Genomic DNA, 27,957 nt, shown 5'->3' on the forward strand with positions numbered 1-27,957 from the left:
CAAAAGCCATTGCATGTTCGACGGCAGGTTCAAGCTCAGTTTCGGAGGGCTCATCGGTCTCGAAGGCCGAAGATCAAGGAGTTTTTCTTTTTCAACGCCGGTGTCAAAAATATCTGATACAGTCATGGTGCAGGACGGGTCGCGCGCCAAGGTCGCGCACAACGATTCTAGTCAAAATGTCATGGCACGTGTTTACCTAGTGGCTTGGGCAACTCTCAACAAAAAAAATTCTTCTGCCAGATCCCTGCGCCGAATTTGAAGCTTTGAAGCACTACACTGGATCTCTTTGTCGAGGTATTCACGTATCAGGGTAACCTCCGGCAATTCGTCCTACGTCGACCTTCAAATTAACCAGGATGAGCCGCTCATTAGCTTCTTAACAAATCTCTACCCCGCGAGCCTCTAACTGGCAAACTTCCGCGTTACAATGACGAATGTAGTGCTCACGACCTCTCTATCGATTCCGATTCGCTTACCATTTCCTTCGAGCGCACCATCCGTGTTCCCGAAACCAGCAAGCCAAACAATCTTTCCCCGGGACTGGGGAGTTTCCCACTGTACAATTCTCTCACGTCTTGCCGCAAGACATGGTGGAGAAGGGTGGGGTATTCCTCGCCATGTACCGTACGTTCGGTCAACTCCGGCCCGGTGTATCCGTACTGATATTGTTGCTGCGCGCTGTAGAGCGGGAAGTAATGTGGTTGAATTTCACAAGCCGGAAATGGTTCGCTATCCGGATATTCGTCGGTGGCGGTATCACTGGCGAACCCATGGTTCCGGACATGGTAAACGGCAAAATGGGGTCAATTCGGAACGAAAGCAGGACTTCACCGTTGTACCTGAACAGCCATGGTTAGACGGTATTGCAACTGGTTCGGGTATGGTGAAGCAGTTTGTCACTGTCCCTCATGGATCGGGTTATTCGATCGAACACCAGGTAGATATTTTTGTTTAAAGAGTTAGTGATGTCTAACGGGGTGAAACAGATTACAGGATCAGAGACGACAGGCGGGATTCGGCTCGAGGTAATACCAACAGAATTCGAGGGAAGAGATATCTATTGTACTCCTTGCGAACGTGGACTTTCCTTCGGCTCTGAAATCACGATGATCAACCTGAACGTGCCTCCGCCTAGGGACCCTTTTGGGAACATGGAGATTTTATTCGCTAACGGGCGTATGAAGATTTTTATCCAAATCCCGGCGGGGGAGACAATAGTTGTCTGGGCAGCAAGTTCCGACACTATCGAAGATATCAAATCCCAGATTCATGACAAGGAATGTACTCCGCCACACCTGCAGTGCCTAATCTTCCGCGGAACACGGCTTGAAGACGACGAGATACTTTTTGACTGCAACAGGGATCAACCCTCCAATTATTCTTGGAACGGTTAGGAGGCGGGTTTGCACCCACACCAGAAATGAGTTTCGGCGCTGGCGGGAAGATCAAGCAGACAATTTACGAAGACCGCAACAACCCGCGTATCTGGGACATCGGGAGGGCAAATATATTCAACGTACAGGTGCTGAACACAGCCTACTTCAAAGACATCACCAAGATGATGGCGCCCCCTACCCCGGTTGACATCAAAGCATATACTGCAGCGGGACTTCCCTTTTTTGATATATTCGACGAAGTGCCGACTAACGTCCATGGATCTGACGCCTTCAAGAAGGTCAAGACTGTTTCCGAGATGGATCGGATGTTAGATTTGGGGTCGAGCACCACTTACGAGCCCAGCGCGTGCGTCCCTTTGCAGAAATGCAAGTGCCAAAACAATATGGCGGGCTGCATGTACGTCCTGCGACAGTCATGTGTGAGGAAGTCGATGGCTTACTGGTTTACTTTGTAGTATCCGACCTTGTGACCATGCCGTTTGCTCGGAGTGTGCAGCCCACGGTTCCTGTACTCAGTGCCTGATCTGCAAGAAGGCGGTGACAAGAATTGTGGGTATCACTGCCCCGATGGGCGCCCCTGGCATGGAGTCGGTTCAGAAGCTCCCTGTAGTATTCTTGGAGATGGAGAAAGTGAATGATGAGAGGAAGGAATTTGTCAGTATCGTCCGTGTTGGGGTGAAACAATGATAGGGTATGTTAAACTGTCTACTTGTCACATCGGCTTCTGATTGCGGCAACCCTGTCCACTACGTACACGTCCACCACTGCCCCTACGTTAAGTGATTGCTGCTGCACGGCTCGTGGATTCTGATTCTAGTAACAATTCTTCATACCCCACGTTTGATCGATGCAGTGACAACAACTTGTCACATCGCAGACGGATGCGTGAAAACATATCGCGTATGTACGGAAGCAACGTGACGTTGCCTCCTCCACATTGGGCGGTATTCCCATCCAGCCCAAAGACCGCTCTTTGTCGCTTCAATGATGTCTTTCCCGAAGAGAGCCTTTCCAGAATATAAACGTACTCGCGAGGGGTAGCATACACCTCTGCAGAGGCTGTTAGTGGTGAAGGAGAACTAGACTTCGAGCGTGGGTGGATGTTGTCCGAGGTTTCGAGTCATTCCCACGCATTATGTATATCAACAATCCCGTCCAGAAATGTGCAGTGTTTGAAAGCGCTGCTATTTAGTAAACTACATTTGGAATATCAAGGTGTGCACTGTACACAAGTATCATATCTGCAATGACCGGTCGAAGTCATGAGAGCTACCTAATAAGGATTGGCCCATGGGGTTCCTGCTATACCAGGGTGCACTTGCCTAGCAAGATTGTCGTACTGAGTCGCTCTGGTATTTGTATCGTCGAGGTGGTGGCTCTGTCCCCCGATGGGAGAACCACACTCCGGACAAACACTGCGTTGCATGGCTCCTCCGCACTGTGGATCTGAATCAGTATTGCAATGAACCTAATACACAAACGGTATCACCTCGCCAATCACAAATGTGTGACCATTTGCGCAGTTGTAGAAGTGTCCAGTAGTGCCTGTCATACTCTGAATAATGATCTCGGCTTCGACAACAACAAGCTTACCAAAGTTGAAGGCTCGCACTATTTCCATCTGCTCTTTCAACGAGACTTCCTGATAAAAAAATCCACGAATGGCCATCTTGACGGCCTTCCACTCGCTCACAATTGTATGTGCAGCACGAGAAAAGTTATTCTCCAGCCATGAAGTCTCCTCCTCTGGTGATGGAGTGAGCTTACTTGTAAGATGTGTTGCGACCACGTCATTCATCAGTTGCTGCGCCTCGCAACCGCACTGTTCTGCAGCCTCTACCATCTCCTCTCGACAATCTTTGATGGTTCCAAGTTTGTTGGACATGTAGAAGTTAAATCGGAAGTCCTCCAGGTCAATGCGCATGCGAAGGAGAGAAGTCTTGGTGACCTGTCGGTGAGATCCAGAGCCCCTTGCGAGCTCAAGAGCCTTGTCCACATCACGAGAACAACTCCACAGTATGAACTTGATGTAGCTCGCCCATTGCTGGACATGGTACAGCGGGTAGTCGGTTTCGCGTTTGCTCACCTCCTCTAGCCACAAGCGACCCAAAGTAATCAGAGTCAAGCGGATGTGCAGCGTGCACCAGAAGGCTTCCACGACGAACCGCCTGTCAGCTAGAGGACGCGACTGGCCAACTTGCAGTCTCGCGAGCCTCATCGCATTTTCCTCGGGCCGACTAGGCATATGAGTCGGATTTTCGATGTTGCCAATGAAAGTGCTCATTTCGCGGCGGTACAGGAACGAAAATGCGGACTCCCAAGCATGCAGGTGGGCACAACGCGTCTCAGCCACTGCAGTCGCCTCCTTGTAGGCATTGAATAGCTTGTGAGTGATCCTACTCCAAACTCGGGCCACCGCTGAATCGATGGTATGCAGGGTGGTATTCGCGGAATTGAGGGCACGCTCTGAGACAGGAACTTCCTTCTTTGTCATTAGCTCTTCAGAACGAGCCCTTGCCTGCAAATTGGATTTCTTGGCCTTTGACGTGCGGATTTTGATGGTGGCTGCCTCGCGGATAACTGCGGCCTTCATATCGTCTTCAGATATCTGGAGAATGGCAGTTTGAACCTGGTCAAGCGCTCGAGACATGCGGGCGGCAACATTGTGCTCCAAGATATCCAAGTCAGCTCGCTTGAAAATGCGACCATATCTGGGAGCTGTGATCGGCGAGCGACATGTTGGACATGTGGGGGGTTTTTTGAACCCGATGGGAGAGAGCATACGAACCCACGGTCCGCCGGGTTCTTTCTGGAAATAGAAATCACTCATGCTGCAGTGACCATCCAGAGTTTCTATGGTGAACGTGTGCTTGCACGAGGGAATGGTGATCAACATCTCGTCCAGAGTTTCCGACTCAGGTGCAACTTCGGATAGTGTGCGCTGCATAATGAAATCAACGACATGGTGTTTCTTATCATTGGGAGCACACTGCGGGCAAATTTGGATGTCACAGTCCTCTCCGCATACTTTGCATAACGTGAGCACAAAATTCTGAGGAAAACATTTGCTTACTCACCGGAAGGACACCTGTGCCCACAATGCAAGGTTTTGTTGCAAGGTACGTCGCAAGGCAACCTTGCACATACCTAAAAATGGAGGATCAGGAAAGCACGAACAACCGAAGTGAACAGCACACTGACAGAGCCGCACGGTACAGGACAGGAATAGTGGGGGCAACTCCTACACATGTTAATCAGCGAAAATCACAGAAATCATTTTCGAAGAGTTCCAGTTACCATGTGCATGGCTCTTGACACGGCGCACAAGGCACCGAACACGGCAATTGACACCGGGCATGAGAGCAGGCTTGTCTACACGGCTTCCTGCAGGCGACGGTGTGCTTGTGGTCATCGCAACAAGCCTCCTGACACAAATGCTCGCAGAAAAGTGGTTTCTCGCAAGGGTGAGGAAGATGCTGTGCCCTCCATGTACGTTGTCCTTCGGAAGTTGGGTTTTTCTGTTGGCATTCGTAGCACTTGGCTTTACACGTCCTTCCGCAGCAACTCATAATTCCGCCACATGGAGCCTTGCAGTGATAAGTGGATGGATCAGTCGAACATGTCAAGCGAGCTGTGTGCTCGCAAGAAGGTAGTTCCTTGTCAACGACGAAATCACAGAAAACATTTTCCAATGTGCTGATCTCGTGGCTAGAAATCAATCAATTAACACCCAGTGTTCGACTGGAGGTGGCCAAGACACACCATGGAACAGACGCCTTCGAGTGTCCGCACGGAAGTTCGACATTGGCTTCCGGGAAGAAACAGTTGCCACAAGGGGAAGCGCATTGCTTGGTGCATGGATGGCCTCTCGTGCAAAGCCTCGTGCATGCATGCATGCAGGTCACAGAAGCATGTTTCTGATCATCGCTGTGACACTAGAAGGGATGATCATCACGCACGCCAGTCTGAATGCGAGAAACGTTACCTTGAATGGGCACATGTGACCACAGTTCAAACGGAAGTCGCACGGTCGCATGCATCCTCCTGGGAGCGTGATTCAGTGCGCTGCTCGAGTTTAAGAAGCAGTCATACACACCATCAGGCGCAATTTGAGGTAGTTGGCCTGGCTTGGAGACGTACTCGAGAGTATCCTGGTGTCGATGACAAGCGATAGGAAGTGCTGGACCAAGAGCTTCGTCCCTTTCCAGTTCTTCGATGATGTGCTGCCACATTCGACTCCTGGAGGACAGGTTGGCAGCGTTTCCAAAAATGAAGAGACCTTCGCGTGCACGAGACAACGCAACTAGAGCACGATGATCAATGTACCACACCTAATACCGATAAACAGCTTACCATTGGTGCGGTTCTCAGACTGTCCGTAAAATAAGGATTTAGCGCCTCAAAGTTGTATCCCTCTTTACTCACCTTGAGGAAACCGATGCTAGGTCTAGTTCCATGCGTGAACCCAAGCGCGGCCATTTCATCGTCCAATTCACCGGAATTTCGAACCAGTGACAAGATCACGATCTAGGAGAAAACATTCAGAAGATGAAGTAACACCAATGCAGACACCTACCCTGCCTTCTTCTCCTTGGTAGTTGTCGACGGTTCGCAATCGAACCTAGAAGTTGATTGAACACACAAACGAACTACCTCACAAAAACAACGCATACCCTTCTCGTGACCTTTACATGTTCAATCGTGATCCCAAAACTCAAGTCGTTTTCATCATCTCCCTCATGGTCGGCAAGAGCAGCTTGGTCGCGCTCATCAATCACAATCGCCACCTCATCAGCGAGGGCATCTCGCAATTTGGCCAGCTGGCCAAGATAGGCACAAAGAACCACAATATCACCTTCGTCGGAGTAGCACCCTTGCCTGAATAAAGAGGTTAATCCTCAAGCGATGAAAAGCTTTGTATGGTCAGACCTTAGAAGATACAGTACTAGTTCGCGAATCATTGCCACCTGTTATGAGTCAGCAAGTAACTATGTCCTCAAGGTAATAAAGGCCCTTACTTCGTATAGATTGTACTTGCCCGCGGAGTCCTCTGCACCTTCATTTTCCCTATGGTTGTGATTGACAAAGAATACATTCTTCGCGATGCCGCGGACAGAGGGATATTGGCGGACGAGTTCGTGATCTTCAAGGCCGGGGTAGAGGGTGTTCCTGATAAAGAATAAGCACACGCCTGGCATGGAAGAAGAGACGCACCTGATCAAACTCGAGATCGCAGGCCGCATTCGGCGTTGTACATCAATCCGAGACATCGCAAGTCCAGAGCTCGAGAGGCGTTCCATTAGGGACATGTCGAATCTATAGAGATCTCGCCCTCTTTGGCTATCCATGGACAATGCTGGTTGGGTGTCAGAAGACGTAGTGTCATTCGCCGTCAAGCACTCACAGAAATTGTTGATCGTCGGCCTAAGTTGCAACGGGTCACCAATCAAAATGAGGTGCTCGATCGAGGGCACCAAACTCCCGAGCACATGAGCCTCCAGGACCTGTCCAGCTTCCTCGACGAGCAATACTCGAGGATTTAGACCCTGCAAGAGTTTAGATGAGACAGACACGACATTGATCTCACTCGGTTACCTTCAAGAGCGTGGCCAACTTTGCCGCACCTAGTAAGGACCAGATTTTAGGTGGAGATGCTTGGCTAAATACAAAACATGCACATACCAGTCGTGGTACAACCAATGATATCGATGTTGCGCAGTAAATTTCGACGGACCTAGAAAAACAATCGAACCTGTTGACAACTAAAGTGAAATAGTCACACACCTCTTCTTTTCCTTCGGTACATTCCCGCAGTATGTTCTCGTGAACTTCGCGAAGTCGCTCAAACTCGCCCTTCTGAGCCTCAGCCAACTCTATGCGCATATTATGAACCCAGAAGTTATGGAGGTCAAGCCGCTCTGCCCTGCTCATGGTCCAAACGTCGCCAACGTCCTCGAGGAGTTCATTCAGGGGACGACTGGATGTAGGAATGACAGGCCATTGCGAACATCCGAGGGCTGCGAGAAATCCTTCAGGGTCCTTGAAGTCGGCCTGTGTCAGGCCAGCGTCGTTACTAGGTTCAGGCTCGGGAGACGGTTGTGTTTGGGTGCGTGCAACAGGAGCTTCTTTAGGAAGACTATCAGGCTCCGGAGATGGCGGCGTGATCTTGACTTTCATCCAAGCGTCCTGAACCGGCAGGTCTTCAGAGAGCGAATCGTCATCCTCGGGCTCCTCGCTTGTCGCGTATTCATCATCTGATTCGAGCGAAGACTGCTGTTCTAAAACACCAAACCTGTTGCTTGTCGTTTCGTTAGGCGGAGTTGTAGTTTTCCAAGGTGCATATGAGCCATCAGTCAACGCTCCGATGAATCCCAAGTCAGATCCGTCCCTCCAGAATGCGTAGAATGACATATCCTTGGCAAAAGTTTTGCCTCGTCGGCCCTGTTGCTGCCATTCACCTGCATCGTCATCTTCATCGCTGAAAAGCGACTTGATGTTCCGGATCCAAGTTGGTGGGGCATTTAGATTTCCGCAATGCTCCGGATGAAAGGATGCGATATACTTGATGATTTCGGTGGAGTCAGATTCAAAGTCGTCCTTCAGGACGTTGACCATCAGGTTCTTGATGCTTTCTTGGATATTCTTGAGTTCCCTGCGCTTGCTGGAGAACGTTCTGTTCAAACGAGACTCTTCGTTCACCATTTCAAGTGTCTCGATCGAGTATTGCGAAATCCTCTCGTCCCCCGAGCGAGAACCTAGGCGGATGATCTTCTTTGTGATGTCAGCATCCAGCACAGATGCAAGCATGTGGTCCAGCGCGTGTTTCGTGAATGCAATCATCAAGATAGGGCCGACATCATTGGCTCGTAATACACGGAGCAACTCGACACCGGTGTAACTCTAGGATGTGTGAGTTAGTAGCGATCCAACAATTTGTGTAAGATTTGTGACCTTTCCTGTCCCTGGAGGACTGAACGTGCCATCAGGTCATCATTCATACCCACTGGACGTGACGAACTCACCCCTGAATCAAGGCCACCTCTCTTGTCAGTGCATCAACGACTGCATCCGCCTGGCTCGGGTCAAGACGGCTACTCCCCCGTAGCTCAGCACGAGCATTCTCAATAGATTGACGATCTGTCACAGAGAGCGTCAAGTCCTCCACGTCGGTCTTGTCAGGGAAAAGACATGAAAGATTGAACGCGAAACCAGGCATCGTGGCGTATCGTGGAGGGTCCACTTTGCAAGTATTTAAAACGCCCTGAGGTCGGTGAACTAGATAGCGTGAGAACGGGACTTCCTCGGGCTCGACTTTCAGAGCTTCGAGGAATGGTCGTATGGTTCCAAACATGACGGGGGATTCTACCAACAACTTGAGGTTCTGACCGGACGGCTGAGGGTTCCTGAGCTCCTGTAAAATACGCAGCTCCAATTTTGTGTCGAAGAAGACGATGCGAAGCTTGACGCGATCTGGATCGCGCTTCACGTGCTCAGTGAGATCTTTAAGGGAATTGGCGATCACCCCAAGATGCACAGCGACATCGTTGCCAGTGTGCCACATCAGGGCGATCAAGCCGCCCTGGAAAAGGCGTTTGCCACTCATGCCCTCCCAGAATGAAGTCCGCGCACGAGAATTTTCGGACCGCGCACGGCCCGGGGGCGCGTCAATGACGACGCTGGCAGAGATACCTCTCCAGTCAGGAACGAGGGAGACGAAATCAACGCCAGTGTAGACGTTAAACATGAGACTGTCTTGCGTATCCGCCAGGCCACGGTACTTCCCTCCCTTGTTCTTCAGAAGCTCTGCGAGTTTGGTCTTCTTGCGCGGCTGCGTTTTGAGGTCATCATGGACGAGCTGAACCGCTTTACGCAAAGGAGCGCTGCACAAAGTCTAGTCAGCGCCTAACCAAGATTTTCAGATGACGACATACGTCAGCTCCTCTCGCAAAAGCCTGAACTGGATGTCGAGCAAGCGCTGCATGCTCTCCATAGGTGCTGGATGAGGAGCACCAAAGAAGTTCACGGGCAGAAATGGCGGAGTACGGCTCATGAGTTCCTCCTGAGTGGGAGCAATACGAATCTCGCAGATGTCCTCAAAGTCGTTGTCGTGGCGAGGCCCACCTTCACGGACAGCACCCGGACCTTGATAACCGCTATGGAGTGCGGCAATGATGCTCTCATTTGAGGCAGTGTGGGAGGTAGGTTGTTTTTTACGATCAGAGCGCTGTTCTTTTCCTTGTTCCCGTTCCACAATGGAAACCAGCTTGTTAATCTTCTCGCGGAGAATTTGAACGAGTAGGTCTCGTACGGTAGGCTGAAGGAGTTTTAAGAAATTATCGAACGAAGGCGGATTAGCAGAGATGCCAGTCATCCACTCTCCAAACCATTTCTGTAAATTCATGACCAAGGGTGCCAGACGAGGATATGTCGCGACAGCGTTTTTGAAGCGAACAAGAAACCTGATGCGGATTAGAGCAAAAATAACGAAGGCAGTGATAGTTTCTTACTCGTGCAAGACACCGGCGATGGATACGAATGCCTGGGCGTCGATAGGGGCCTTTCCAACGGCCCCGGGGTCACTGAAGGAGCGGGAAGCGATAATGCTGTCCATAGACTTCTCGACAGCATCTGCAAAATTTGGGAGGTTCTGTAATACCGTCATGTACAGTTGACTAGCAGCAGCTCAGTGCGTTGCGTCATGACGAATCGAAGATGCATACTTTACTTGAGTTCTTAAAGTGCTCTGAACAACGAAATCGGAAGACATATACTGCGACAAGGTTAGCACTGGCACGGGCACTTAATAAGTCCACGTACTCTAAGCAAGGGGATAAGCCCTCTCTGAAAAGAAAGAGTTTCCCGGCTTACGACTGCCTTTGGGGAAACCTGCTGCCAAGTCACTATCTCCGCGACCCGAAGTCGACCAGTGTTCTGTGGATTTCAGTTAGGTATACATCAAAACATTCTTGATGAACGTACCGAAGTCAGGGCTTCGAGTAGTAACTAGGATACATGCCGTCAAAACAGAGATGAGTTTGGGTAGTAGCAGCATACCTGTCCTTCTTCTTGAGTCTGGATCTAACAGTTAACCAAGACGAGTTGCATGAAATATTTGAAACCTACCCATGAGGCGTTTTGAAGATTGGCACTCGACAGTGATACGAGAAAGCCGTAGATCTCAGGGGCAGTCTTGAATCTGAAGTCATCTCGGAGAAATCTTCTCAAACGACTATGAGCCTCTGATGGAGTCAGAGACGTTGAAGCATCCTGAGGGAAATAACCGTCGGTTCCACCTCCCACGAGTTTCGTGAGACCTTTCTCTGTGAGGAAGGGAGCGATGAATTCTTGCGCAGCCTGTGTTGGGATTGCGAAAGGCTGCAGAGACCGTGTGCCGTGCTGACCCTGCCTGAGGGTATGTGCATAACGGCAGTCGAACTCTCGAAAACATCGCCCTGTCTCCCAAAAGAAGCGGCACACTCCTCCAGGAGGTGGACTTGATGGAGATATCGGGCGTTGAGGGCGTTGAGCATCGCGTCGTGAAGGAGATCCATCAGAAGACACGCTCGGTGACGACGGTCGTCCGCCTCCTCGACGCTCTGCATTTCGATTGTGTTCAAAAGTACAAGACGTGCCACGACGGCAGCCGCCTGGCGAGTTATAGAAGTTACAATGTGGGCGAGATATGAGAGGTGGACTTGATGGAGATATCGGGCGTTGAGCATCGCGTCGTGAAGGAGATCCATCAGAAGACACACTCGGTGACGACGGTCGTCCGACTCCTCGACGCTCTGCGTTTCGATTGTGTTCAAAAGTACAAGATGTGCCACGACGGCAGCCGCCTGGCGAGTTATGGAATTTACAATATGGGCGAGACATGACGAGGCTACTATGGAGTAGTACCAGTGCACGTCAGTTTCTAGCTGTGTAGCTTTTAAGTGAGATGATCATGAGGTGCCTGGGGGACCTACAGATGAACGCGATAAGCAATGAACCAAATGAGGAGTATAGTTCTCCCAACACGAGGCTTCACAGGATGTGTTCAATTGGTCTGATCCCAGCTGATACGCACCCTTTGAAGCCGGCGTCTTGCGGGATCTGTCTCTGATATAAACAAAGATGAGGCTGTTAAACCTGAACTTTCTACCTGATGTTTTAAAACGATCATGAATCACAGAAGGTGATCAAATTGTCGTTAAAGCACGCACGTTAGTTGTTCGAATGATGGTACTGGCTTCAGTAAGTACTAGTTCAATGGTGAGTCCAGACTCCAGTGACAACAGCGGGACGACGTCAAGATTCGGAGTTGTAAATTTTAATTACCCTATTCAGCGGTGCACTGGTGCATCAATGTTTGGACCCGTCGAAAAACTATCGTTTTACGATCCCTGACATTCCCTGTTTGGTATAGTCTCAGGTGAACTGAATTGATTTCTAACACTTAAACTGAGCGAAATTTCAGCCGCTTTTGCTGATGTGGTGACCTCAACCACGGCAAGTCACTAGCCTCGTTGTTCGACAAATGGATCATCGCTGATCATTGCCTCACTTCTAGATCGAAAGGTTTGAGCACATTATTGTATTGCGCATCCCCGCAGTACTAAGCACGTTGCCTGAGGCAGCCTGCCTGTATCTCCGCTCTCGGAGAAGCTCTTATCACAGAACTACTAGCCTTCTCGTGCGTCGCCTTTGGCTCTCAAATTGGCGTATAGTCAGACTGGTTATGGGATAGAGTCACAGCAGGTCTGGATGCATTTGACATACCTTGACGCAATATCGCGCAGCACTACCTTTACTCGTCCCATTCACACTGGCAGTGGTAACGCCATCTCCGCAGTTCACGCATTCCATCAAGTTCTTCACTGTCCGCATTTGCGGCTGCGGAGTAGGAGATGCAGCGGACATTGAAGTCAAACCTTGATCCTATCGAGGCTTCCAGAATGATGCACTCACAGAACCGTCATTTAAGCACATCTCTGACGAAATCTGATCGATTGGGTGCAAGTTGCTGACCACGTTGTCTTGGGGCCCCGGGGGCAATTCATTGAAAGATGCCCGGACTCCCAATCCACATGTATCCTTGCAGATAGGCTACAACTCAAGCCTCAAGGTGCAGTGGCTTCTGAAGCCTAAATACATGACATTGGGCAATTCAGCACTTCGCTGGCATAAAGGTGTTAGAGATAGTCGAGAAGCTGAAGCAAAGATTAAGTTGAGGTGTCACTTGAGGCCTAGTAATACATATATGTAGTTGGGACCCTTAGATATTGTGTTGAGGCGCGGACACAACGAAATCTATCTAAGTATCATACGAAACGAGCAAGGGCCCTGGATCTCTGTCAACGTTGTTGGCGCTCGCAACCATTGCTCGACGAAAATCTTCCCTGTAGTACTAGTTTGTTGCTCGAGCAACCTTCTTCGAGTTCCACTATGAATAGGCTTGCTCCTGATCCGAGTTTAGAATACTGTCCAGACTTTGCCTTTGACATCAAGCTAGTCGCGCCCGACTTCTGAATCAGAACACCAACGACATCGAAGTTTTGCAAAAAATATGGGTAGTTACCGATAACACCCGCAGGGTACATTGGCAGCGGCTACTCGAGGAAGACCAAGGTCTCGAGGAAGCTGCTGTTCTAGAGGAAGAACGGAAGAAGAACCCACTCAAATACATTCCCATTCCAAACCGTCCTCGCCCCTCGCACGGTACAGACAGCGTCCTCATTTTCGATTCTGCCTTAAGAAAGGTCATTGAAGATCAGTATGTCGAGCTTTACTACTGGACTAATAGCGATCTCGACGTGGCAGATGCATGATTTCATTCTAACACAGCAAGTGTTCGTGCTGCAGCTATGGTCATTCCTGACCATAGTCTCACCGCTTTCGACTTCGCTCAAGCTGTTCCTTGCGCAGTCGCGTCGTCCAAACAGTGCAGTTGGGCAGCCCAGCGTGTCGAGATGCTTGCAGGTTTCTGGCGCGCCATAATGCTTCATCGTTACTGGAATTCCGTCGACTCTCTTTATTAGTATGCGTTGCTCGCCTGCCGGGATGAGCAATGGCGGGGATGGCACCAAGCCATTCCTCTCCCCGACGGGGCATGGGACATCTCTATTCTAGATGACGCAGAGATTGCGAAGACTCTGGATCAAATCTATCGGAAAGACCTGCGTCGTCGTGATGACGAATGGGACCAGGTGCGTTTTATCCCTTGCCTCGATCATCCATTCGCTAACAGCTTTTCCTTTTTTCGACTTTCCTTTGTGACCGCCTTGCGCGCTTGCGTCGTGCCGCCCCCTTCGTCTATGTGTGCATAATACCTGCAGCGCGTTCAATCCTCCCACCCAAGAGGTGCACAGGATAATCATTCATCCACCCGTCGTACCCGGCGCTCGAGACGTTTATCTGCATGTCCTCACCCAACAGGGTTGTCCTCATCCGGAGGTCGTCGACGCTCGGCCTCTCCTCTCATATGCAGTAACCCAGTCTCCTACCGTAACTAGCCGTCCGGCTCCTAATGTTTTGGGGATCATGTTCATGCACGCCCTTTCTTTCTTAGATCGCAAAGTCGTATTTAAGTCTGGAAAGCCAACGGGTTTTGCACAAATTCGCATTACTCTCACTCGGTGTCAATTAATTTATGTATCTTGCGAAGGCAGTCCTTTGCAAAATCCATCCACTCATCCACAAGGAGGACCTGGTAGGACATATGTTGTTGGCGCCGATAGTTGCGCGTGGGCAGATGATGTGGTTAAGGAAGAAGAACTGGTGATTGGATAACGAAAGAAATATGTATTGCAAGCCCAGTGGATTGCATGGAACAAGGAGTCCGGCACCACAATGGCGTAGAATTGGCAAAAAGAAACGCAGCCTCAGCGACATTAAAAGTCTCTCTGGCGGGGAATCGAACCCCGCTCTCCCGCGGTCGAGTTTCCATGACAGGCGGGTGTACTATCCGATATACTACCAGAGACATGTCACAGGCCCAGCCCTCGAGTATAAAGGTGGTACAGAATTTGCATGTAATTGTTGCAAACTGTGATGCATACAGACGATTATTATTGTGAATGAGATTCTTGCTCTGAGTCTATGCATTGGAGAGAGACAATGAAACAGTAGTTAATGTAGGATGAATTGAACGTGAAGAAGTGTAGTCGTGTACTTCTCCATGCAATATTGGTGTCCTTGACAGGGGTGGAGAGTACTACATATTGCGAGAAAACGACGCGCGGCACTGTACCAGCCAGTCCGACTTTCTAATCTCGCAGGTCATGACGTTCTATCACCCGACTACTCAGTTCAGTACAAAGGGCAAAGTCCTCATCGTTGTGCGTATGTCGATATCTGCATCAATGCAGGAGGGCAACTAAGACAAACTCTCCAAGGCAGCCAGTTGTTTCTGTCGCAAACGTCGCCCAGCTTGCAGCCGATCTCCTAATCACTTCACTATCCCTGTACCGCGTAGGCATATTTGACCCTACAAATTTAGTTCCTGTCGTTGGCGCTCGCGAAGATGATCTTCCTGGCGTTACAACGCCGCTTGAGCGTATGTCTTCATGCATGATTTGCCCGAGGCTTCAGCTAATCACTCAAGATGCTAGTATTTGGCCGTGACGACGTTAATGTTGCAGTCATACAGCAACGCTCTCCCGCATTAAAGGTAATGAAGCACTCAGACGTGACTTTTACCATACTGATCCCGCATCCCACCAGTTCTCGAAGCAGGATTTTGTTGACTCCCTGTTGGAATTCATCCGGACTTCAGGAACTTCAGCTGTCCTCATTATTGGGGGAGTGGATATGTCCAACAGGACTGATCGTCAGATGCTGTTGAGTTGCAATGATTCGGCATCTGAGCTGCGAACTGATGTTTTTCCGCTGCCTATGATAGGACACCTACCTGTCAGATCGTTCCCCCTGGGACACCTGATTTGACTTCTGGTCCGTTGGCTGCCCTCAAAGCCTTGCCAATACCCGTCTACAGTTCACCCGTCTCCCAGTTCCTACACAACGATGCAGAAAGGACAGCCATACCTTTCATACCCGGCGGAGGCCTATCTCGCCGAATTCTTTCCTCGCTTTCCTCGACATGGCAAATCCCGACTGTATGTTTGTTGCAATATGTCATGGAGGGAGACAACAGAGCGGACGCCCAGCTCATGGCAGCTGTAGTATCCAAGGCGTTGCAAATAGAGGTTCCTAACTGGAAGCAGCCTAGCAGTTGGGGTCATGGGCTTTTCGGTACCCCTCACGATCAAACATTGTACGGTTGACGAATGTATTCTACAGTCTGGTGCAGTTGTTGGTAACAAAAATCAAGCAATGATCCAAAAACAAATCTACACGCTCTTTTTGATAGTCTGCGCTGAACATCAATGTTTTCCAGCAATGCCGGTACGGTTTCGGCCTTTTTTCTTGGAGGCTTGAGCCAACGACAGGTAAGCATACGGATCCACACCGCCTTTCTTGACGTCACCACCCGCTTTCTGTGATAGAGCATAAGACCCGACTAACACAAACGCCAGTGGACCACCCACCTTTGCCTTAAACTCGTGGCCTAATTTTGGCTCGTTTCGCCTCTTGTTCTTCTTTGAAGCACCAGCGGCAGCACCATCAGCCATCTCAACATCTCCATCTTCGTCCTCATTCTCGCGGCGCCTCTTTTTAGTATCTTTGTTGAACTTGATACGTCCATTGGGTCCGCGGGTAAAGCCATCCACTGAGGTCATACTCTCCCGATATGCACTGCCAGCAACGTCCTTGGCAGCTTTCCGAGCGCTAATTTCAATGTCAGACTCCTCGTCCTCATTGATAACCATCTTTCCGGTGTCAGTATCAGTTTTAAAGCGACCTGCATCTTGACCCGGTTTGCGGCGTCGGTTTGCTTGGGCACCTGTAAAAAGGTAAACAATGTTGGTTGCGAGCATATGATGAGAACACCCACTGGTTAATCGCGACGCAGCACCCTGCAAGAGGTCCATTGGTTCGTCATCATCCACCCGCAAACGAACGCCCTGTTCAACCCCCTTCCGTTTCGGTGCTGCCGTGGCTCGAGGTGCCTGCTCGTCTTCGTCGCTATCGTCCAACTCGCTTTCGCTGCCATACAACACGTCCTCAAAGGCATCGCCAGTGGGAACCTTCCCTTTTGTCGCCTGAATGTTTTTATGAGCGACAGGAAATGGTAGATGCTCAAGAAGACCAACCTCCCCCTCTTCTTCGTCATCTTCCTCTCGAGCTTTCTTCCTTTTAGCTCTCTCCTTCCGTTTCTTGATGTTCACCAACACCTTCGCGGCCTGATCCTCACCCGCCGCTTGATACACATCATTCCACCCGAACCTTCTGATCATCCGCTCGAAGATGTGGCGGACCTTTGCCTTGAAGTGGTTCTTGTGATCGTGCGACCAGGCGAGTAGTGCAGGGACGAGTTCCTTCAGATGCGGCCGTAGCATTTCAATGGGCAATGTATGAATCGCAAGCTTGATATACCCGAGCGTAGATTTGATGATTTCACGGTTGGCAGAGGAGAGGAAAACGAGAAGAGTCGTGAAGACCTCTGTCTGCATTTGTGTATTGATGGATTCTGCCAAAATCGTCAGATGGTTACAGTCACGACTTCATCATACATACCTCTGAACTCGAAAACGAGACGGGAGACAGCTGTGACGGTAGCACTGATCATGTGCGGCGAAGCGCCCGCCAGCCCTCCTGCAACCATGGTCATGTACTCATTAATGCTCGCTTGCGCTGAAAAAAAGATGTCAATAGCTGAGACTAGCAGTGCAACCATAATTTACCTTCGTCACCATCCTCATCCATTCCGTCGACCATGCTCCTCTTCACTACACCGCCCTGGCTCATTTTTTGACCCATTGCAACGATGAGCTCGAAAGCCGCTGACCGTGCCTTCTCTGATGGCTCCTTTGTACCCAATACAGCTTCCGGGATAAGCGAAGGGATGATATGCAGAGACTCGCTAGGTACCCGAAGTATCAGCAGAGAAAGCAAGATGAATCGGTCTTTCTTTGCAGCAGGTGCAAGGCCATCAGAAAGCTCGTCCAGACGTTGGAAAGTCTGTAGCGCATCTCCCTCTGCCTTGCCGTTCTCCAGAAGCTTCGCTAGAATCTTGTAACCACGCTTTTGTACGCCGTTATCTTTGTGACACAGCACCTCCTGCGCGAGGCACGTCGAGAACAGAGTGGCAACGTCTTGCGCTTCAAGGAAGGGAAGGAGAAGGATCAGAAGGTCTTGGGTCATCGCAGTGGTGTGTCCATTGTCCGATTGCTGGAGGCTTTGGCGGAAAAGATCGGCGACCTTCCGATAGGCTTTTGCAATGTCTTGCTTCTCCGCGAGTCCAGCCCAAACACCGATGACATCGCCCACCATGCCACGATTATCCCTGTCCACGCTACCGAAGACGTTGAAGAAGACGGCGAACCAACTCTCTACTTGCGTCTTGAGGAAAGCAAGGTTCTCAGAAGCTTGTTCGGGAGTAATTGCGTTGTCAGATCTCGATGGCTCGCTGATTTCTGCGTCGATCTGGGATGCAATACTCTTGTTAGACTCTATCAAGGCTTTCAGGCCCCTTAGTACAGCTGGCCGAAGATCGGGCTGGCTGTAAAGTAGCTGAGAAAGAAGTTGCGAGAATGCCGGCGTGAGGGCCTAAAATGATAGACATCAATATCAGAGTTTCTATATGAGCGCCGCACGTACTGTTTTGATATCAGGAGGTGCATGGCAATAGCCCGCAAATCCAGTCCATATCTGAGCGACAAGCACACTCCACACTTTCGCTTCTGATTGCCTTCCTTCGCTGTCGGCCTTTTGCTGCAGATTGAACATCCGCTCGCTCATGGGCACGAAGTATGAGACAAAATGCCCAAGAAGCGATGGGTGTGGTTGATTGAGCATAGGCAGAATGAACGCGCGTGGTTCTTTGCCTGCTTGACTAAAATATATATTCAGCTTCAGTCTCTTCCCCATTTCAAAGTGACTTACCGATCCGACGGCTCTAAATTCAGAGGAATGGCTGCAAGAAGCACAGCAGGACCCACTACTCGCATAGCTGTCGAGAGCACAGCATCCGCAGCCTCCTTGTGCTCAAAGCCTTTTTGGACCCGCAGATCGGCGATCTTCGACAACAGAGGCATGAGTAAAGCCTCTGCAGCAGTGGTAGACTTTGCGGGTTCTACACGAATGCCCAGATTTGAGACCAGAGCTGAAATAACCGAAAGCAGCTCCTGCATCGCGGATGCAAAGGCCAGGGAGTCGAGGGCTTTCGTTATTTGTGAGATGATGCTTCGCAGAGGGGATTTGCCAGCCTCGCCGTCGGCAAGAGAAGTTTGCACTGCAGAAGATGTGATACACCGTGTCAGTAAAGCCAAAGACTCCGCAACAGCCTTCCGGGTTGGTGGATGGTTCGTCTCGAAGTACGACCACACCGTTTTCCACACTTTATTAAACTCAGCGACACAAGCCGATGCATCGGCAACATGATAGGCAAACATAGCGTCTCCGAGAACACGAATCCAAGATGGAGAGATGGAATTATCGGATTTTGCTGGCGGGGATTCCAGGACAGCATTTAAAACAGCCGGAATTTGTTCTATTGCACTGGCAGTGCCGGTCGTAGTAGATGCGGTAAAAAGATCAGAAAGAATCGAGTATGCAGCTTGGGAGAGGTACGGGTTTCCTAATCGTGGAAGGGTCAAGAGTGTAGTGGTAATCGGTGGAATGGCCTTTGCGATTATTTGGGTTAGCATACGGAGAGCAAAGGGTATTAGACATACATCAATGGGAAGATTTGGAAGTACAGGGCGCAAGAATGCAAGGAGATGGATAGCTGTTTCTGCAGCTGACGTATCGGACCCTTTCCCAGATGATTTTGATTTCGGTAGGGCGCCGGAGCTTGCTTGCTGAAGCGCAATATGAGCCCACTCAGCAACCCGCTGAGCATACGGATGCCGCACTAATGGACTCGGTGGGAAGGAAAGAACATCTTTCACGATGTCAGCTGCTTTCTTGCGCACTTTTGGTCGCGGATCCAGACATAATTGCAGTATAGATGCAAATGATTGGCGGACTGTAGAAACATCCAGTTGCGATTTGTCAAGGGCTCTGAATACGGCATTGTACAAAGTGAGCTGTGACCTCAGTGGAGGTGCATGTGCCATCAAGGCAGGAAAAAGTGGTGCGGTCAGGGAGAGAAGTGTATTGAGGTTGGTCTGGATAACTGGTGGGGGGACGAAAGGAGCCACTAGAGCAAGGAGATAAAGTTCTGCGGGTAGAACATCTCCATCTCCAAGTGAAGTCTCCTTCTTTTGAATGCTTCCATCGAGAGTTGTGATCAATGCAGCAAAATAAGCCGTAGGTGTCCTGTCCGCATGCTTTTCCTGAAACGTGGATTCTAAAGCCTGAAGTAAGTTTGCTGGCGCTTTCTGGTGGGCAAGATTTGAGGTCGTATGAGGCCGTATTTTGGCCAATGCCTCCTCCATGACGATCGCCTGAAGATCACTTGCAACTGACCCGATCGTGCTAAAGCTTGACATGCGGCATTGATCAAAATTTTGATTATATAATACCCAAGACTATGTCAAAAGTACATACTTACTAAGTTATTCAACCCTTTCTTTTCTCAATCCTCCCGATCCGCATAACCCACGGCTTATGTACACGACTATCACGACGAGACTCGTATAAATATGCCCAAGGGTTCTACTACGTCCTGGTCTTACATCTTCGTTCGGTGAGGGCAGCGACCTACCAAGGCCAACACAATTTAATTGGAATGACGTCAGGTTGCTCTTCCAGTTTGTGCTCAAGATATTCTATGGAACCATTGTTGTCGAGAATGCTGATCTTATACCGAAGACTGGGCAACCATGGTCCGTTCTCTGTCTGTTTGTCCCCCATTGACCGACTAATTGGTTTTGCGACACTAGCATTGTCTGCGCCAACCATTCCAATTCCCTGACGGATGCACTGTGAGACCACACCTGCCTTCGGGCGAGCGCGTCAACTCACACTCCGTATATCTTAGCCTTTTGGTGACCTCCATGCCGTCTAGAGTAAGCAACCACGACCTTCACCCCGGCATGTTACTAAAATACCACTTGACTCATTGCCATGTAGACGCGTAATATGCTACGGCTCACGGCAAAATCCACTCAGTTCGGCCATCGGACATTTACCAGTTGGCTGATTGAATCCGCAGGCACTGTGCCCATTAAGCGGCGCAAAGATTTTAATAACAATGAAGTTGATAACACTCAAGTGATGGATAAATTAATGGATGTAAGATGCATCCTATACACAGGAGTCCTGAAAGTTGAATTCAATCTAACAGGCACTGGAACTTGGAGACGCAGTTTGCTTATTTCCGGAGGGGGCAAGTCGCTATCACCCCACTATAGCCCCCTTGAAGACAGGAGGTTTGTCGACTTATCAGTATCTGCTAATGTTTGCTTCACCTATCTTATATGTAGTGGCTCGCATTGTTTCGGACGTCCTGAGCCGTAATCGTGATGATCCAGACTTTTCCGTGTCCATTCTGACGTGCTCAGTCACTTACATGTAAACAGTTAGTCTGATCGTTCTACATAGTTGCTGATCGCGCGAAATTGTAGGCATCGACAATATTTCAGGTCAGATGTTCTAGTAACATTCAATCCCCCAATGACAGTTCACTCCCAAGGTGCGGGCAAAATTATATTTCTATAAAGCATTTCATTCAATTCCTGTGCTTCAGGACAATCCAGAACTCCTCGTACCCGTACAGTATGACGAAATTCGGGCTTTGACTGCACGGATGCAACAACAAATTAGTTCCCGGACAATTGACTCGCCATCTTGGGAATTTGTGAGGTCTGCAAAGATGGCGACACGCATCTACGCACCTCTAGGGACCCGTATGAGCCTGGGAGATTATGTACGAATCACAAGAACGTTTGTTGAGGCCTTCAAGGCTTCCGACGAGACGCAAAAGAGCATGCGTAGCGCTGAAGATCATTCTATTGACTTCACCAGGGAGGACGCTGAGCTCAACCAACTGCGTCATGATCTCAAGGTAATAGAGCTTTTTAACGGGTGTACCACTTTTCTGACCCACCATCAGACGTATCAAGACCGGCTTGTTCACTGGGGTATCAAGGACGATCGCATCACACACCCCCTCTCGTTGCGAACGATTATAATGCGGATGGTTATTCGACTGACGTGGTTCATATGTCTCTTTACCATCTCTCTCCCAGGGCTGGTTCTCTGGACGCCCGTCTTCATCACCACATTCATCGCCGTCCGTAATTTCAAGAGAACCGGGCCGGTCTGGGACACCTGGGACGAAATTGCACAATATAAGCTTGTCTACGGGCTTTTCTCAGGTCTATCCGTTTGGGCTGCTTGCATTCTGTTTACGCTTCCTTCTGCCGCAATCACAACATTCATCGTCCCTGCTATGATGTGGATGACCCTGAGATGGATGGAAGACGCGGTATCGGCATTCCGCGCCTTTATGGCATTGGCAAGGCTACTATGTGTTGGGAAGGAGACGCTGGACGAGATACGACTGACACGGCGCGACCTGCATGCGCGATTGATGGATCTTGCTGTGGGGACTTTGGGGTTGCCGAATGATCCCGAGAAGTTTTTCGTTAAGAGTGGGGGTAAGCAGAAGGGTCGCGTAAGAAGCACCTGGGACAGCGGAGCGAAGTACTTCTCTGTTAGGAGGCGGCGGAAGAGGGACTGGAATGAGACGCTGAGGCTATATGACCAGGTAGATTATCCAGAAGAGGGGCTGTGAGACGTCGTATCTGATGATCCATATATAATTTGCACACATCTCGCAAACAACCATGTCTTGACGAATACGTGTGAGGTGAATATTTGAATGTCCACAAAGTTGAAAAAACCGCGCATACAGTAAGTGTAAGGGTATCTAAGATATGGTACAAGCAGGATTGAAACGGAGCCCTGTCATATTCCAAGCGTGACTCGCGGAGAGAAAATGAATTTTGTATCTACACTATATTTCAGCAACCTTCAATGGGTCGGTATGCTCTGTTGCCAGCAGCCCACTTATGGCCGCGGTCTGCAGCTACACCAGTTACAATGACGCCAGCCCCCACGGCAAAACCAGACACCCAAGAAACGGCGTTTAAGACGTAGCCAACACCTTTGAAATATGATCAGAAACAGCCAACAACACAAGAAAGCGGAGCAAGAACTGACCGGGTCTGGCGTGTTCAAAGGCTGGGAAACGCTCCTTGCGGTATAGCTCGGTGACAAGGATAAACGTTACAAGTTGAAACACAGCTGCGGAATGCGATGATGCCTTGTGGTGACGTATGTTTTGAGACTAGACTTACCATGTAGTATAACTAGTCCAGCCACAGCTCTCCAAACCCTTCTCCTCCTGGAGTGCGTGCTTACGCCAATGAGCAACGCCACCAGACCCATCGCTGCAAAACCGATGCCAAGCTCGGTGAAGTATTGAGCTGAGGTCCACAGAGCACAGAACATGCGGTTTTCGCCATCACATTTATCCTTCACGCTAAGCGGAAACGGACGGCATTCATAGTCGGTGTACTCCAGATGTCCACCTTTGTTGGGGCCAGGGATGCTGATGACAGGAACGCTCGCATCGTTCCATCAACCCATAGCGAACAGTGACTTGGACGTTCATGATGTCATATTTAGCAATAAGCCTTCAAATGCAATATGTTAGGCTGGCATTTGGTGGTTAAAACGTTCTCTGGCGAACCAGTCCGGGAGACGGGCAGACAATATGTTCTGGGAAACCCCTGGATGAGTTGCCTTGGATATAGTGACTTGATGAACGAACTTACGATGACAAGGAATAATAATAACAGCTACGAAGGTCGCCGCGTACGACGTCTTCCTCATTGCAGCAGAGCGTTTGAAAGTGGAACGTTGTCAATGCTGAGTGGGCAAGTTAATAAATATTCCTGACGCTCCACTTTTCTGCCAAATTTCTATTATGTAAATGATTCTAATATTAATTACGGTATCTGATGACATCGATGAAGGCATCTGCATATCATGATATCAATATATGCGAATCGATATCTTCAACCATTCGCGCAAATGTCTCAACAAGCCTCTAGCGAGAGAAGGCCATGGAAGGCAATGCCAACCCTGCCCATTGTCCAACTGCGCAATTTCCTAGCCATTTTGCCACGTCAATAAGTGTCTGGATATCGATACGCCACTTCCTCGAGATCCGTTCCTCTTGTCACTAGTCTTGACCGAATTCATTGAATGATTGATGGCAAATTCCAACTGCTGCCTAGCGTCCTTGTCGATTAGTGGTTAAATCATCGCATTGTGGCTGAACCAATCTGCGAAGCCGGAAGTTCGAATCCTCCCTGGGACATGTGTTTTTTCTTGCTCAAAGTCTTGTAGTGATGGTCCTGCCGTTCTCATTTTTACTTCTTTTCATATGACTCTGCCGATGTGCAGCAAGTATATTCCATGGTATTCCTCAGTTTCGCCGCGCAAAAACAATACGTACATGCTGTTCTCACCCCACGTCATACCCCACGGATGACATCGATGACAGCTTCAAGTTGTTATGTGGCAGCCGACATGTACAGTTGCGAGGTGCCTTGTCCGTGGATTATGCAGTATCCACGAGCATCCCTGGTTCGGTGTTACGGTGGGTTGAACTTGAAATGTACTTCAATGCGACGAGTGGAACACCGACCCTGGCCTCAAGTGAGTAGCACTAATCTCAATTTTCAAAGTGACACTCGCGCAATTTCAAAACACTCATTGTGTCATACTCACATCCACCTGCCGACCTCGCGGTACGATACATCCCATTCATAGGGTTGGCCATTGCACATCACTTTCTCGGCCTTTGGTGAAGTTGGCAATAAGAGGGGAACTCCGACTCGGATGAAGCGGGAGCCGGAGCCGGATTCGATAATAATTTTTCTGTAGCCATCTATGCTGGTGGCCTTGATGTTCCACTGCAGTGACGATGAGAACTGAATGGTGGTGCGATGCGCCACCTTTTCAAGAACCTACCTCGATGTGTGGATCAGGTGTATCCTCGTGGCGGCCGATGACGATGATATCATGGTAACAAATGTCCTATCTTTTGGTTCGGGTAGCCGACGTTCTGGATTCGATATAATCCGTATAGATCTACTTTAGCTCTTGTGATGATAGTAGTTTGAAAGAGTGAAGGGCTTTCAAAGAAAATGGGGATGGCACCCTGCAGCGATGAGCTGAGACCTCTTATACTGCACTTTGCTCATGTTCCGGCTGAAGTGCAGACGGGTTAGGTGCCGTACATTCCTGAAGGAATATCAGATGATCTGACAGCTTGCATGGAACAGAGGACACATTGCACAAGTTGAGCGAATAGTGAATATGCATGGCCGTGTACGATGGTACCTGTGCTTCTATTACACTTCCTTGCGTAAGTGCGCTTATGCAGTGTGCACCGATCAGTGATCAGATCGTAGCAACTAAAAACTAATTTCAGAACGCTGGTGACAGTTTATGCGGAACATGGCTGACGTGCAACGCGGGCCTGATCATACCTACCTGTTGACCGAATTGGGGTAAGTAATAATCACATAAATCAGTAAAACCAACTTTCCGGGTCTGATGAGTCCAATGGCTGCAAGGCGCAGCTAACGATCTCCCCTGGGTACACGTGTTTGACACATTAGCCCATTGCCCGCACGTCAAGTTCGCCATTGTTATGGTCACAACAAGTTTACGCCGTGAAGGAATGTTCATGACTTTTATGTTTACCACCACTCCTTTCATCTCAGACCAGTGACTGACACAGCCGTATGACACATCTGTAGTTCGATTCACTGTAACCGTGGTCAACTTCCTATCTGCCAGGCTCTGGCCTTCATGCTCATACTTGAGGCTTTCCCTGTACAAGAACATGTTTTCACGTCGACATACGATATCCAGACAAAGGCGCACCAAGGGGATCAGACCCTCGGTACCCCTTGAACTACACGAGGATAGGTACGAGCAATAAGCTGCAAGCTGGTCAGGCAAAGATGTGCGACAACATTGAAGCTCTCACGCCAAATAAATCAGGTGCGCGCGTAGCTAATACTTGCGGATCTTCTCCGAGACCCACGAAGCTGGTTTGCGAGAGAATCAGCCAGCGACCACATACATTAGGTTTGCACATACATAGTAGACACACCAGCCTCAATGGCAGTTGACATTGTCAATGCTACAAATAATCATGTAGGATTATGGAGGAAACCAAAAAGAAGTACGCACAACATTGCAATCCAATGATGAACGAAAAAAAGACAACCGGTGCTGTGTACTGCCCATCGGAATTGTAGGCAGGGTGTGTCACTGTGGAAGAGTTTCAATGTTACAGAATCGTCAAACGCGATATTTCGGTGCGTACGGCGCAGGTATAGATACCCAAAAAGTGAGCAAAGAAGCGCAACGATATAGGCGCCCCACGTCAAAGCTGCCGAACATCATTAGAAGGCGTCAGTATCCACAACCAGTGACCCACTCATCCCGACCAAAGAATCGTTGACGAGCGCATCGATGCCTAGAATATTGAGAGAGCTTACGGGACGTAACTCAATGGCGGAGCATACCACGATCCTTGAACATGGCCCAAGTGTCTTTTGCTGCTTTAATATAGGGCTTTCCATAGAGCGCTGATAAAATCGAGTTACTGGTATAACTGGATGAACTGAGGTAGCTTACCGATCTCAATGTAGGCATATCTGTTAAAGTACTTTACTAATCCTTCGATACATCCAACGAAGAACTGTGCGCAGCATGCAAGACACGCCTCTACGACTGGTCAAAGGTCGTCGTCTGGTGTTGATATAGGGGAAGATCCAGATTAATACTCACAACTTCCTTGCGCATTTGCATTGTTCCTTGCAGCATTCAGTATAAGGCGAATTACATCCAGAACAGTGACAATAAGGGATCCAAATGCTATCGACCCAAGAGAGAGTGTTGAAGCACGTCCAAAAGCGCTGAGGGTTGGATGCTTCGGCTACAATCAATGTGTAAGCATAACCGAGGACGCATGGAGCAGAACACTACCATCTGTCCTTGATCTCGAGGTCCGAAGTAATACCAACCTGTAGTATGCATATTAGATAATGAAATTAATTGAGTCGTCCGACTCAGCTCACTTCCGTACGCTCCGCCAGCGAGAGTAGCTAAGGCGATGTTACCAATGACTCGAGATGTCCAGAGGTATGAGAATACTGCATAGGATATCAAGCCTGCCACGGTGCTTCCAGAACAAGACGTCCCATTGCCGCAACCTGCGTTATTGTTCGAACTGTATTAGATTTACTGGTAGAATGCTAACTTACTTGGATTTCCAGGTGTCCATTTCGTATATCTATAAATGAGTTAGAGAAGCTGGAGGTTTCTCAGCAAACTGAAGCACTTGCATCGCAATCACCGCGTAGGAGAACCACCTACAATAGTATATAAATAAATAAATTCTTCGAGGGATATGACCGCAACGTACACACTTAAAGCAGCTTGGAAAGTCAAGGCAATGAAGGAAACAACATAGACGCTCTTGTGATGCTTGGAGACATCCATCACTACTTGCAGGAGAAGGGATGCCAGTGGAACGCGGGACCTGAAACCGAAATAGGCAAATATCGAGAATAGAGCAATGATAGTGAAGATGATGGCACCGGCTGGTCTCGTGGTTAATAAAGGAGTAGACAACGTTCATATCACTCACAATAGTAGCCAGTAGTCCAATAATAGATGCAAATGCCACTAGATTGACGATCAGCACAACACTGGATTTGAGCCGTTGGGCTTACATGTTGAGTATTATAGACAAAATGAGAGTGATGTGCATCAAGGCTCGTGTGAAAAGGCGTGCGAGCATGAGGTAGGCCACAGACAGAACAAGACCTGCTGCAGTGACAAACAGCAGAAGATAGGCGGTATGTCTGACGCAGTCAACATCAGTTGTATATACCAATGGATGACTGTAACCAACACACCGATTGAGAGTCACCGATGAGCCAACCTGAGAGCCATTGCCTACGCCACCTCCAAGCCCGTTATCAGACACGTATTCTGGGAGGGCAATCCCTGAAATAACGACCAACCCCACGAACTACCACGGCGTTAGAAGGAGGGCGCCACGAAAATAACGTGGACTGACCTGTAGAATGAAAAATATCAGAAAGAAAATATCGTTGACCCGCTTCTTCGGCTGAAACCGACCGTCCTCGAACGGTGATTTTTGGTTTCCAAATGCTTGTAGATCGTACTGTGGCTGAGTGATTGGTTGTGCGTATGGTTGAGAGTGTCCTGGCTTCGGCTCTCCGCCATTTACATAGAACGGCGGATACCCCTGTCCCTGTTGGACTCCCCATTGATCCTTGTTCCAATCGGCCATGTTCTAAAATAACGAGAAAGTGAGTAAGTTCCAGGAGTGAATTCCTCGTAAGTCCGCGCGAACCCCTCGAGGCCAAAGGAGGAGCCGAATTTGAAAACGGACTGCGTCGATCATATCTCCAGATTTGGAATCCGACTATTCTTCGTGTGGATGCAC

At 49.3% G+C, this 27,957-nt stretch overlaps 9 protein-coding genes and 2 non-coding genes across 11 annotated transcripts; 6 read left to right on the top strand and 5 right to left on the bottom strand.

Moving 5' to 3' along the window:
• Nucleotides 1-587: 587 nt before the first annotated feature.
• On the top strand, nt 588-1,394 carry EDB91DRAFT_1252148 (uncharacterized protein; the record flags this gene model as incomplete). Its single annotated transcript, XM_041323470.1, has 4 exons — nt 588-624; nt 685-785; nt 848-937; nt 987-1,394. The coding sequence occupies 4 exons, from the start codon at nt 588-590 to the stop codon at nt 1,392-1,394; spliced, it is 636 nt and encodes a 211-aa protein (XP_041173546.1).
• EDB91DRAFT_1349355 (uncharacterized protein) lies at nt 990-2,560 on the top strand. Its single transcript, XM_041326015.1, has 2 exons — nt 990-1,794; nt 1,853-2,560. The coding sequence occupies exons 1-2, from the start codon at nt 1,421-1,423 to the stop codon at nt 2,082-2,084; spliced, it is 606 nt and encodes a 201-aa protein (XP_041173547.1). The 5' UTR covers nt 990-1,420; the 3' UTR covers nt 2,085-2,560.
• EDB91DRAFT_1154350 (uncharacterized protein) lies at nt 2,561-11,325 on the bottom strand. The gene is made up of 30 exons (XM_041319547.1): nt 11,271-11,325; nt 10,521-11,078; nt 10,452-10,469; nt 10,377-10,400; nt 10,215-10,328; nt 10,118-10,167; nt 9,905-10,069; nt 9,329-9,856; nt 8,420-9,277; nt 8,349-8,367; nt 7,182-8,297; nt 7,080-7,131; nt 6,993-7,021; nt 6,802-6,943; nt 6,612-6,753; nt 6,416-6,566; nt 6,327-6,364; nt 6,071-6,275; nt 5,974-6,018; nt 5,823-5,924; nt 5,751-5,769; nt 5,494-5,700; nt 5,383-5,441; nt 5,160-5,332; nt 4,695-5,105; nt 4,599-4,638; nt 4,475-4,544; nt 2,991-4,424; nt 2,887-2,942; nt 2,561-2,835 (listed from the first exon to the last, which is right to left on the bottom strand). The coding sequence occupies exons 1-30, from the start codon at nt 11,271-11,273 to the stop codon at nt 2,671-2,673; spliced, it is 6,993 nt and encodes a 2,330-aa protein (XP_041173548.1). The 5' UTR covers nt 11,274-11,325; the 3' UTR covers nt 2,561-2,670.
• A 1,499-nt stretch (nt 11,326-12,824) lies between these two features.
• On the top strand, nt 12,825-14,168 carry EDB91DRAFT_1085056 (uncharacterized protein; the record flags this gene model as incomplete). Its single annotated transcript, XM_041315844.1, has 5 exons — nt 12,825-12,861; nt 12,888-13,138; nt 13,224-13,358; nt 13,418-13,585; nt 13,815-14,168. 5 exons carry the CDS (start codon nt 12,825-12,827, stop codon nt 14,166-14,168), a joined length of 945 nt encoding a protein of 314 aa, XP_041173549.1.
• Nucleotides 14,169-14,277: 109 nt separating this feature from the next.
• On the bottom strand, nt 14,278-14,361 carry EDB91DRAFT_t99. The gene has a single exon. It is a non-coding gene; the product is annotated as a tRNA-Asp (tRNA).
• Nucleotides 14,362-14,511: 150 nt separating this feature from the next.
• On the top strand, nt 14,512-15,711 carry EDB91DRAFT_722223 (proteasome assembly chaperone 2). The gene is made up of 5 exons (XM_041328200.1): nt 14,512-14,716; nt 14,778-14,934; nt 14,990-15,048; nt 15,102-15,217; nt 15,280-15,711. The coding sequence occupies exons 1-5, from the start codon at nt 14,660-14,662 to the stop codon at nt 15,659-15,661; spliced, it is 771 nt and encodes a 256-aa protein (XP_041173550.1). The 5' UTR covers nt 14,512-14,659; the 3' UTR covers nt 15,662-15,711.
• Nucleotides 15,712-15,760: 49 nt separating this feature from the next.
• On the bottom strand, nt 15,761-19,879 carry EDB91DRAFT_1058753 (armadillo-type protein; the record flags this gene model as incomplete). The annotated part of the gene is made up of 9 exons (XM_041314183.1): nt 15,761-15,874; nt 15,926-16,281; nt 16,333-16,540; nt 16,592-16,968; nt 17,016-17,132; nt 17,183-18,047; nt 18,099-18,333; nt 18,384-19,123; nt 19,175-19,879. The coding sequence occupies 9 exons, from the start codon at nt 19,877-19,879 to the stop codon at nt 15,761-15,763; spliced, it is 3,717 nt and encodes a 1,238-aa protein (XP_041173551.1).
• Nucleotides 19,880-19,976: 97 nt separating this feature from the next.
• Nucleotides 19,977-22,231, top strand: EDB91DRAFT_1154364 (uncharacterized protein). Its single transcript, XM_041319548.1, has 10 exons — nt 19,977-20,130; nt 20,183-20,269; nt 20,327-20,368; nt 20,425-20,452; nt 20,517-20,678; nt 20,731-20,815; nt 20,870-20,957; nt 21,011-21,065; nt 21,133-21,450; nt 21,499-22,231. The coding sequence occupies exons 1-10, from the start codon at nt 20,087-20,089 to the stop codon at nt 22,180-22,182; spliced, it is 1,593 nt and encodes a 530-aa protein (XP_041173552.1). The 5' UTR covers nt 19,977-20,086; the 3' UTR covers nt 22,183-22,231.
• Nucleotides 22,232-23,341, bottom strand: EDB91DRAFT_1154371 (uncharacterized protein). Its single transcript, XM_041319549.1, has 6 exons — nt 23,228-23,341; nt 23,143-23,182; nt 23,010-23,086; nt 22,748-22,981; nt 22,611-22,694; nt 22,232-22,554 (listed from the first exon to the last, which is right to left on the bottom strand). The coding sequence occupies exons 1-6, from the start codon at nt 23,283-23,285 to the stop codon at nt 22,412-22,414; spliced, it is 636 nt and encodes a 211-aa protein (XP_041173553.1). The 5' UTR covers nt 23,286-23,341; the 3' UTR covers nt 22,232-22,411.
• A 352-nt stretch (nt 23,342-23,693) lies between these two features.
• On the top strand, nt 23,694-23,775 carry EDB91DRAFT_t98. Its single transcript has one exon. It is a non-coding gene; the product is annotated as a tRNA-His (tRNA).
• A 1,447-nt stretch (nt 23,776-25,222) lies between these two features.
• Nucleotides 25,223-27,950, bottom strand: EDB91DRAFT_722383 (plasma-membrane choline transporter-domain-containing protein). The gene is made up of 18 exons (XM_041328201.1): nt 27,565-27,950; nt 27,401-27,516; nt 27,215-27,346; nt 27,130-27,167; nt 26,905-27,082; nt 26,825-26,851; nt 26,744-26,772; nt 26,558-26,692; nt 26,466-26,503; nt 26,268-26,415; nt 26,115-26,210; nt 26,003-26,065; nt 25,915-25,953; nt 25,801-25,866; nt 25,665-25,745; nt 25,572-25,614; nt 25,459-25,519; nt 25,223-25,411 (listed from the first exon to the last, which is right to left on the bottom strand). The coding sequence occupies exons 1-18, from the start codon at nt 27,799-27,801 to the stop codon at nt 25,361-25,363; spliced, it is 1,578 nt and encodes a 525-aa protein (XP_041173554.1). The 5' UTR covers nt 27,802-27,950; the 3' UTR covers nt 25,223-25,360.
• Nucleotides 27,951-27,957: the final 7 nt, after the last annotated feature.

The sequence above is a fragment of the Suillus paluster genome (assembly GCF_016628075.1).
Source record: "Suillus paluster strain FC165 chromosome Unknown EDB91scaffold_63, whole genome shotgun sequence".
NCBI classification, from domain to species: Eukaryota; Fungi; Basidiomycota; class Agaricomycetes; order Boletales; family Suillaceae; genus Suillus; species Suillus paluster.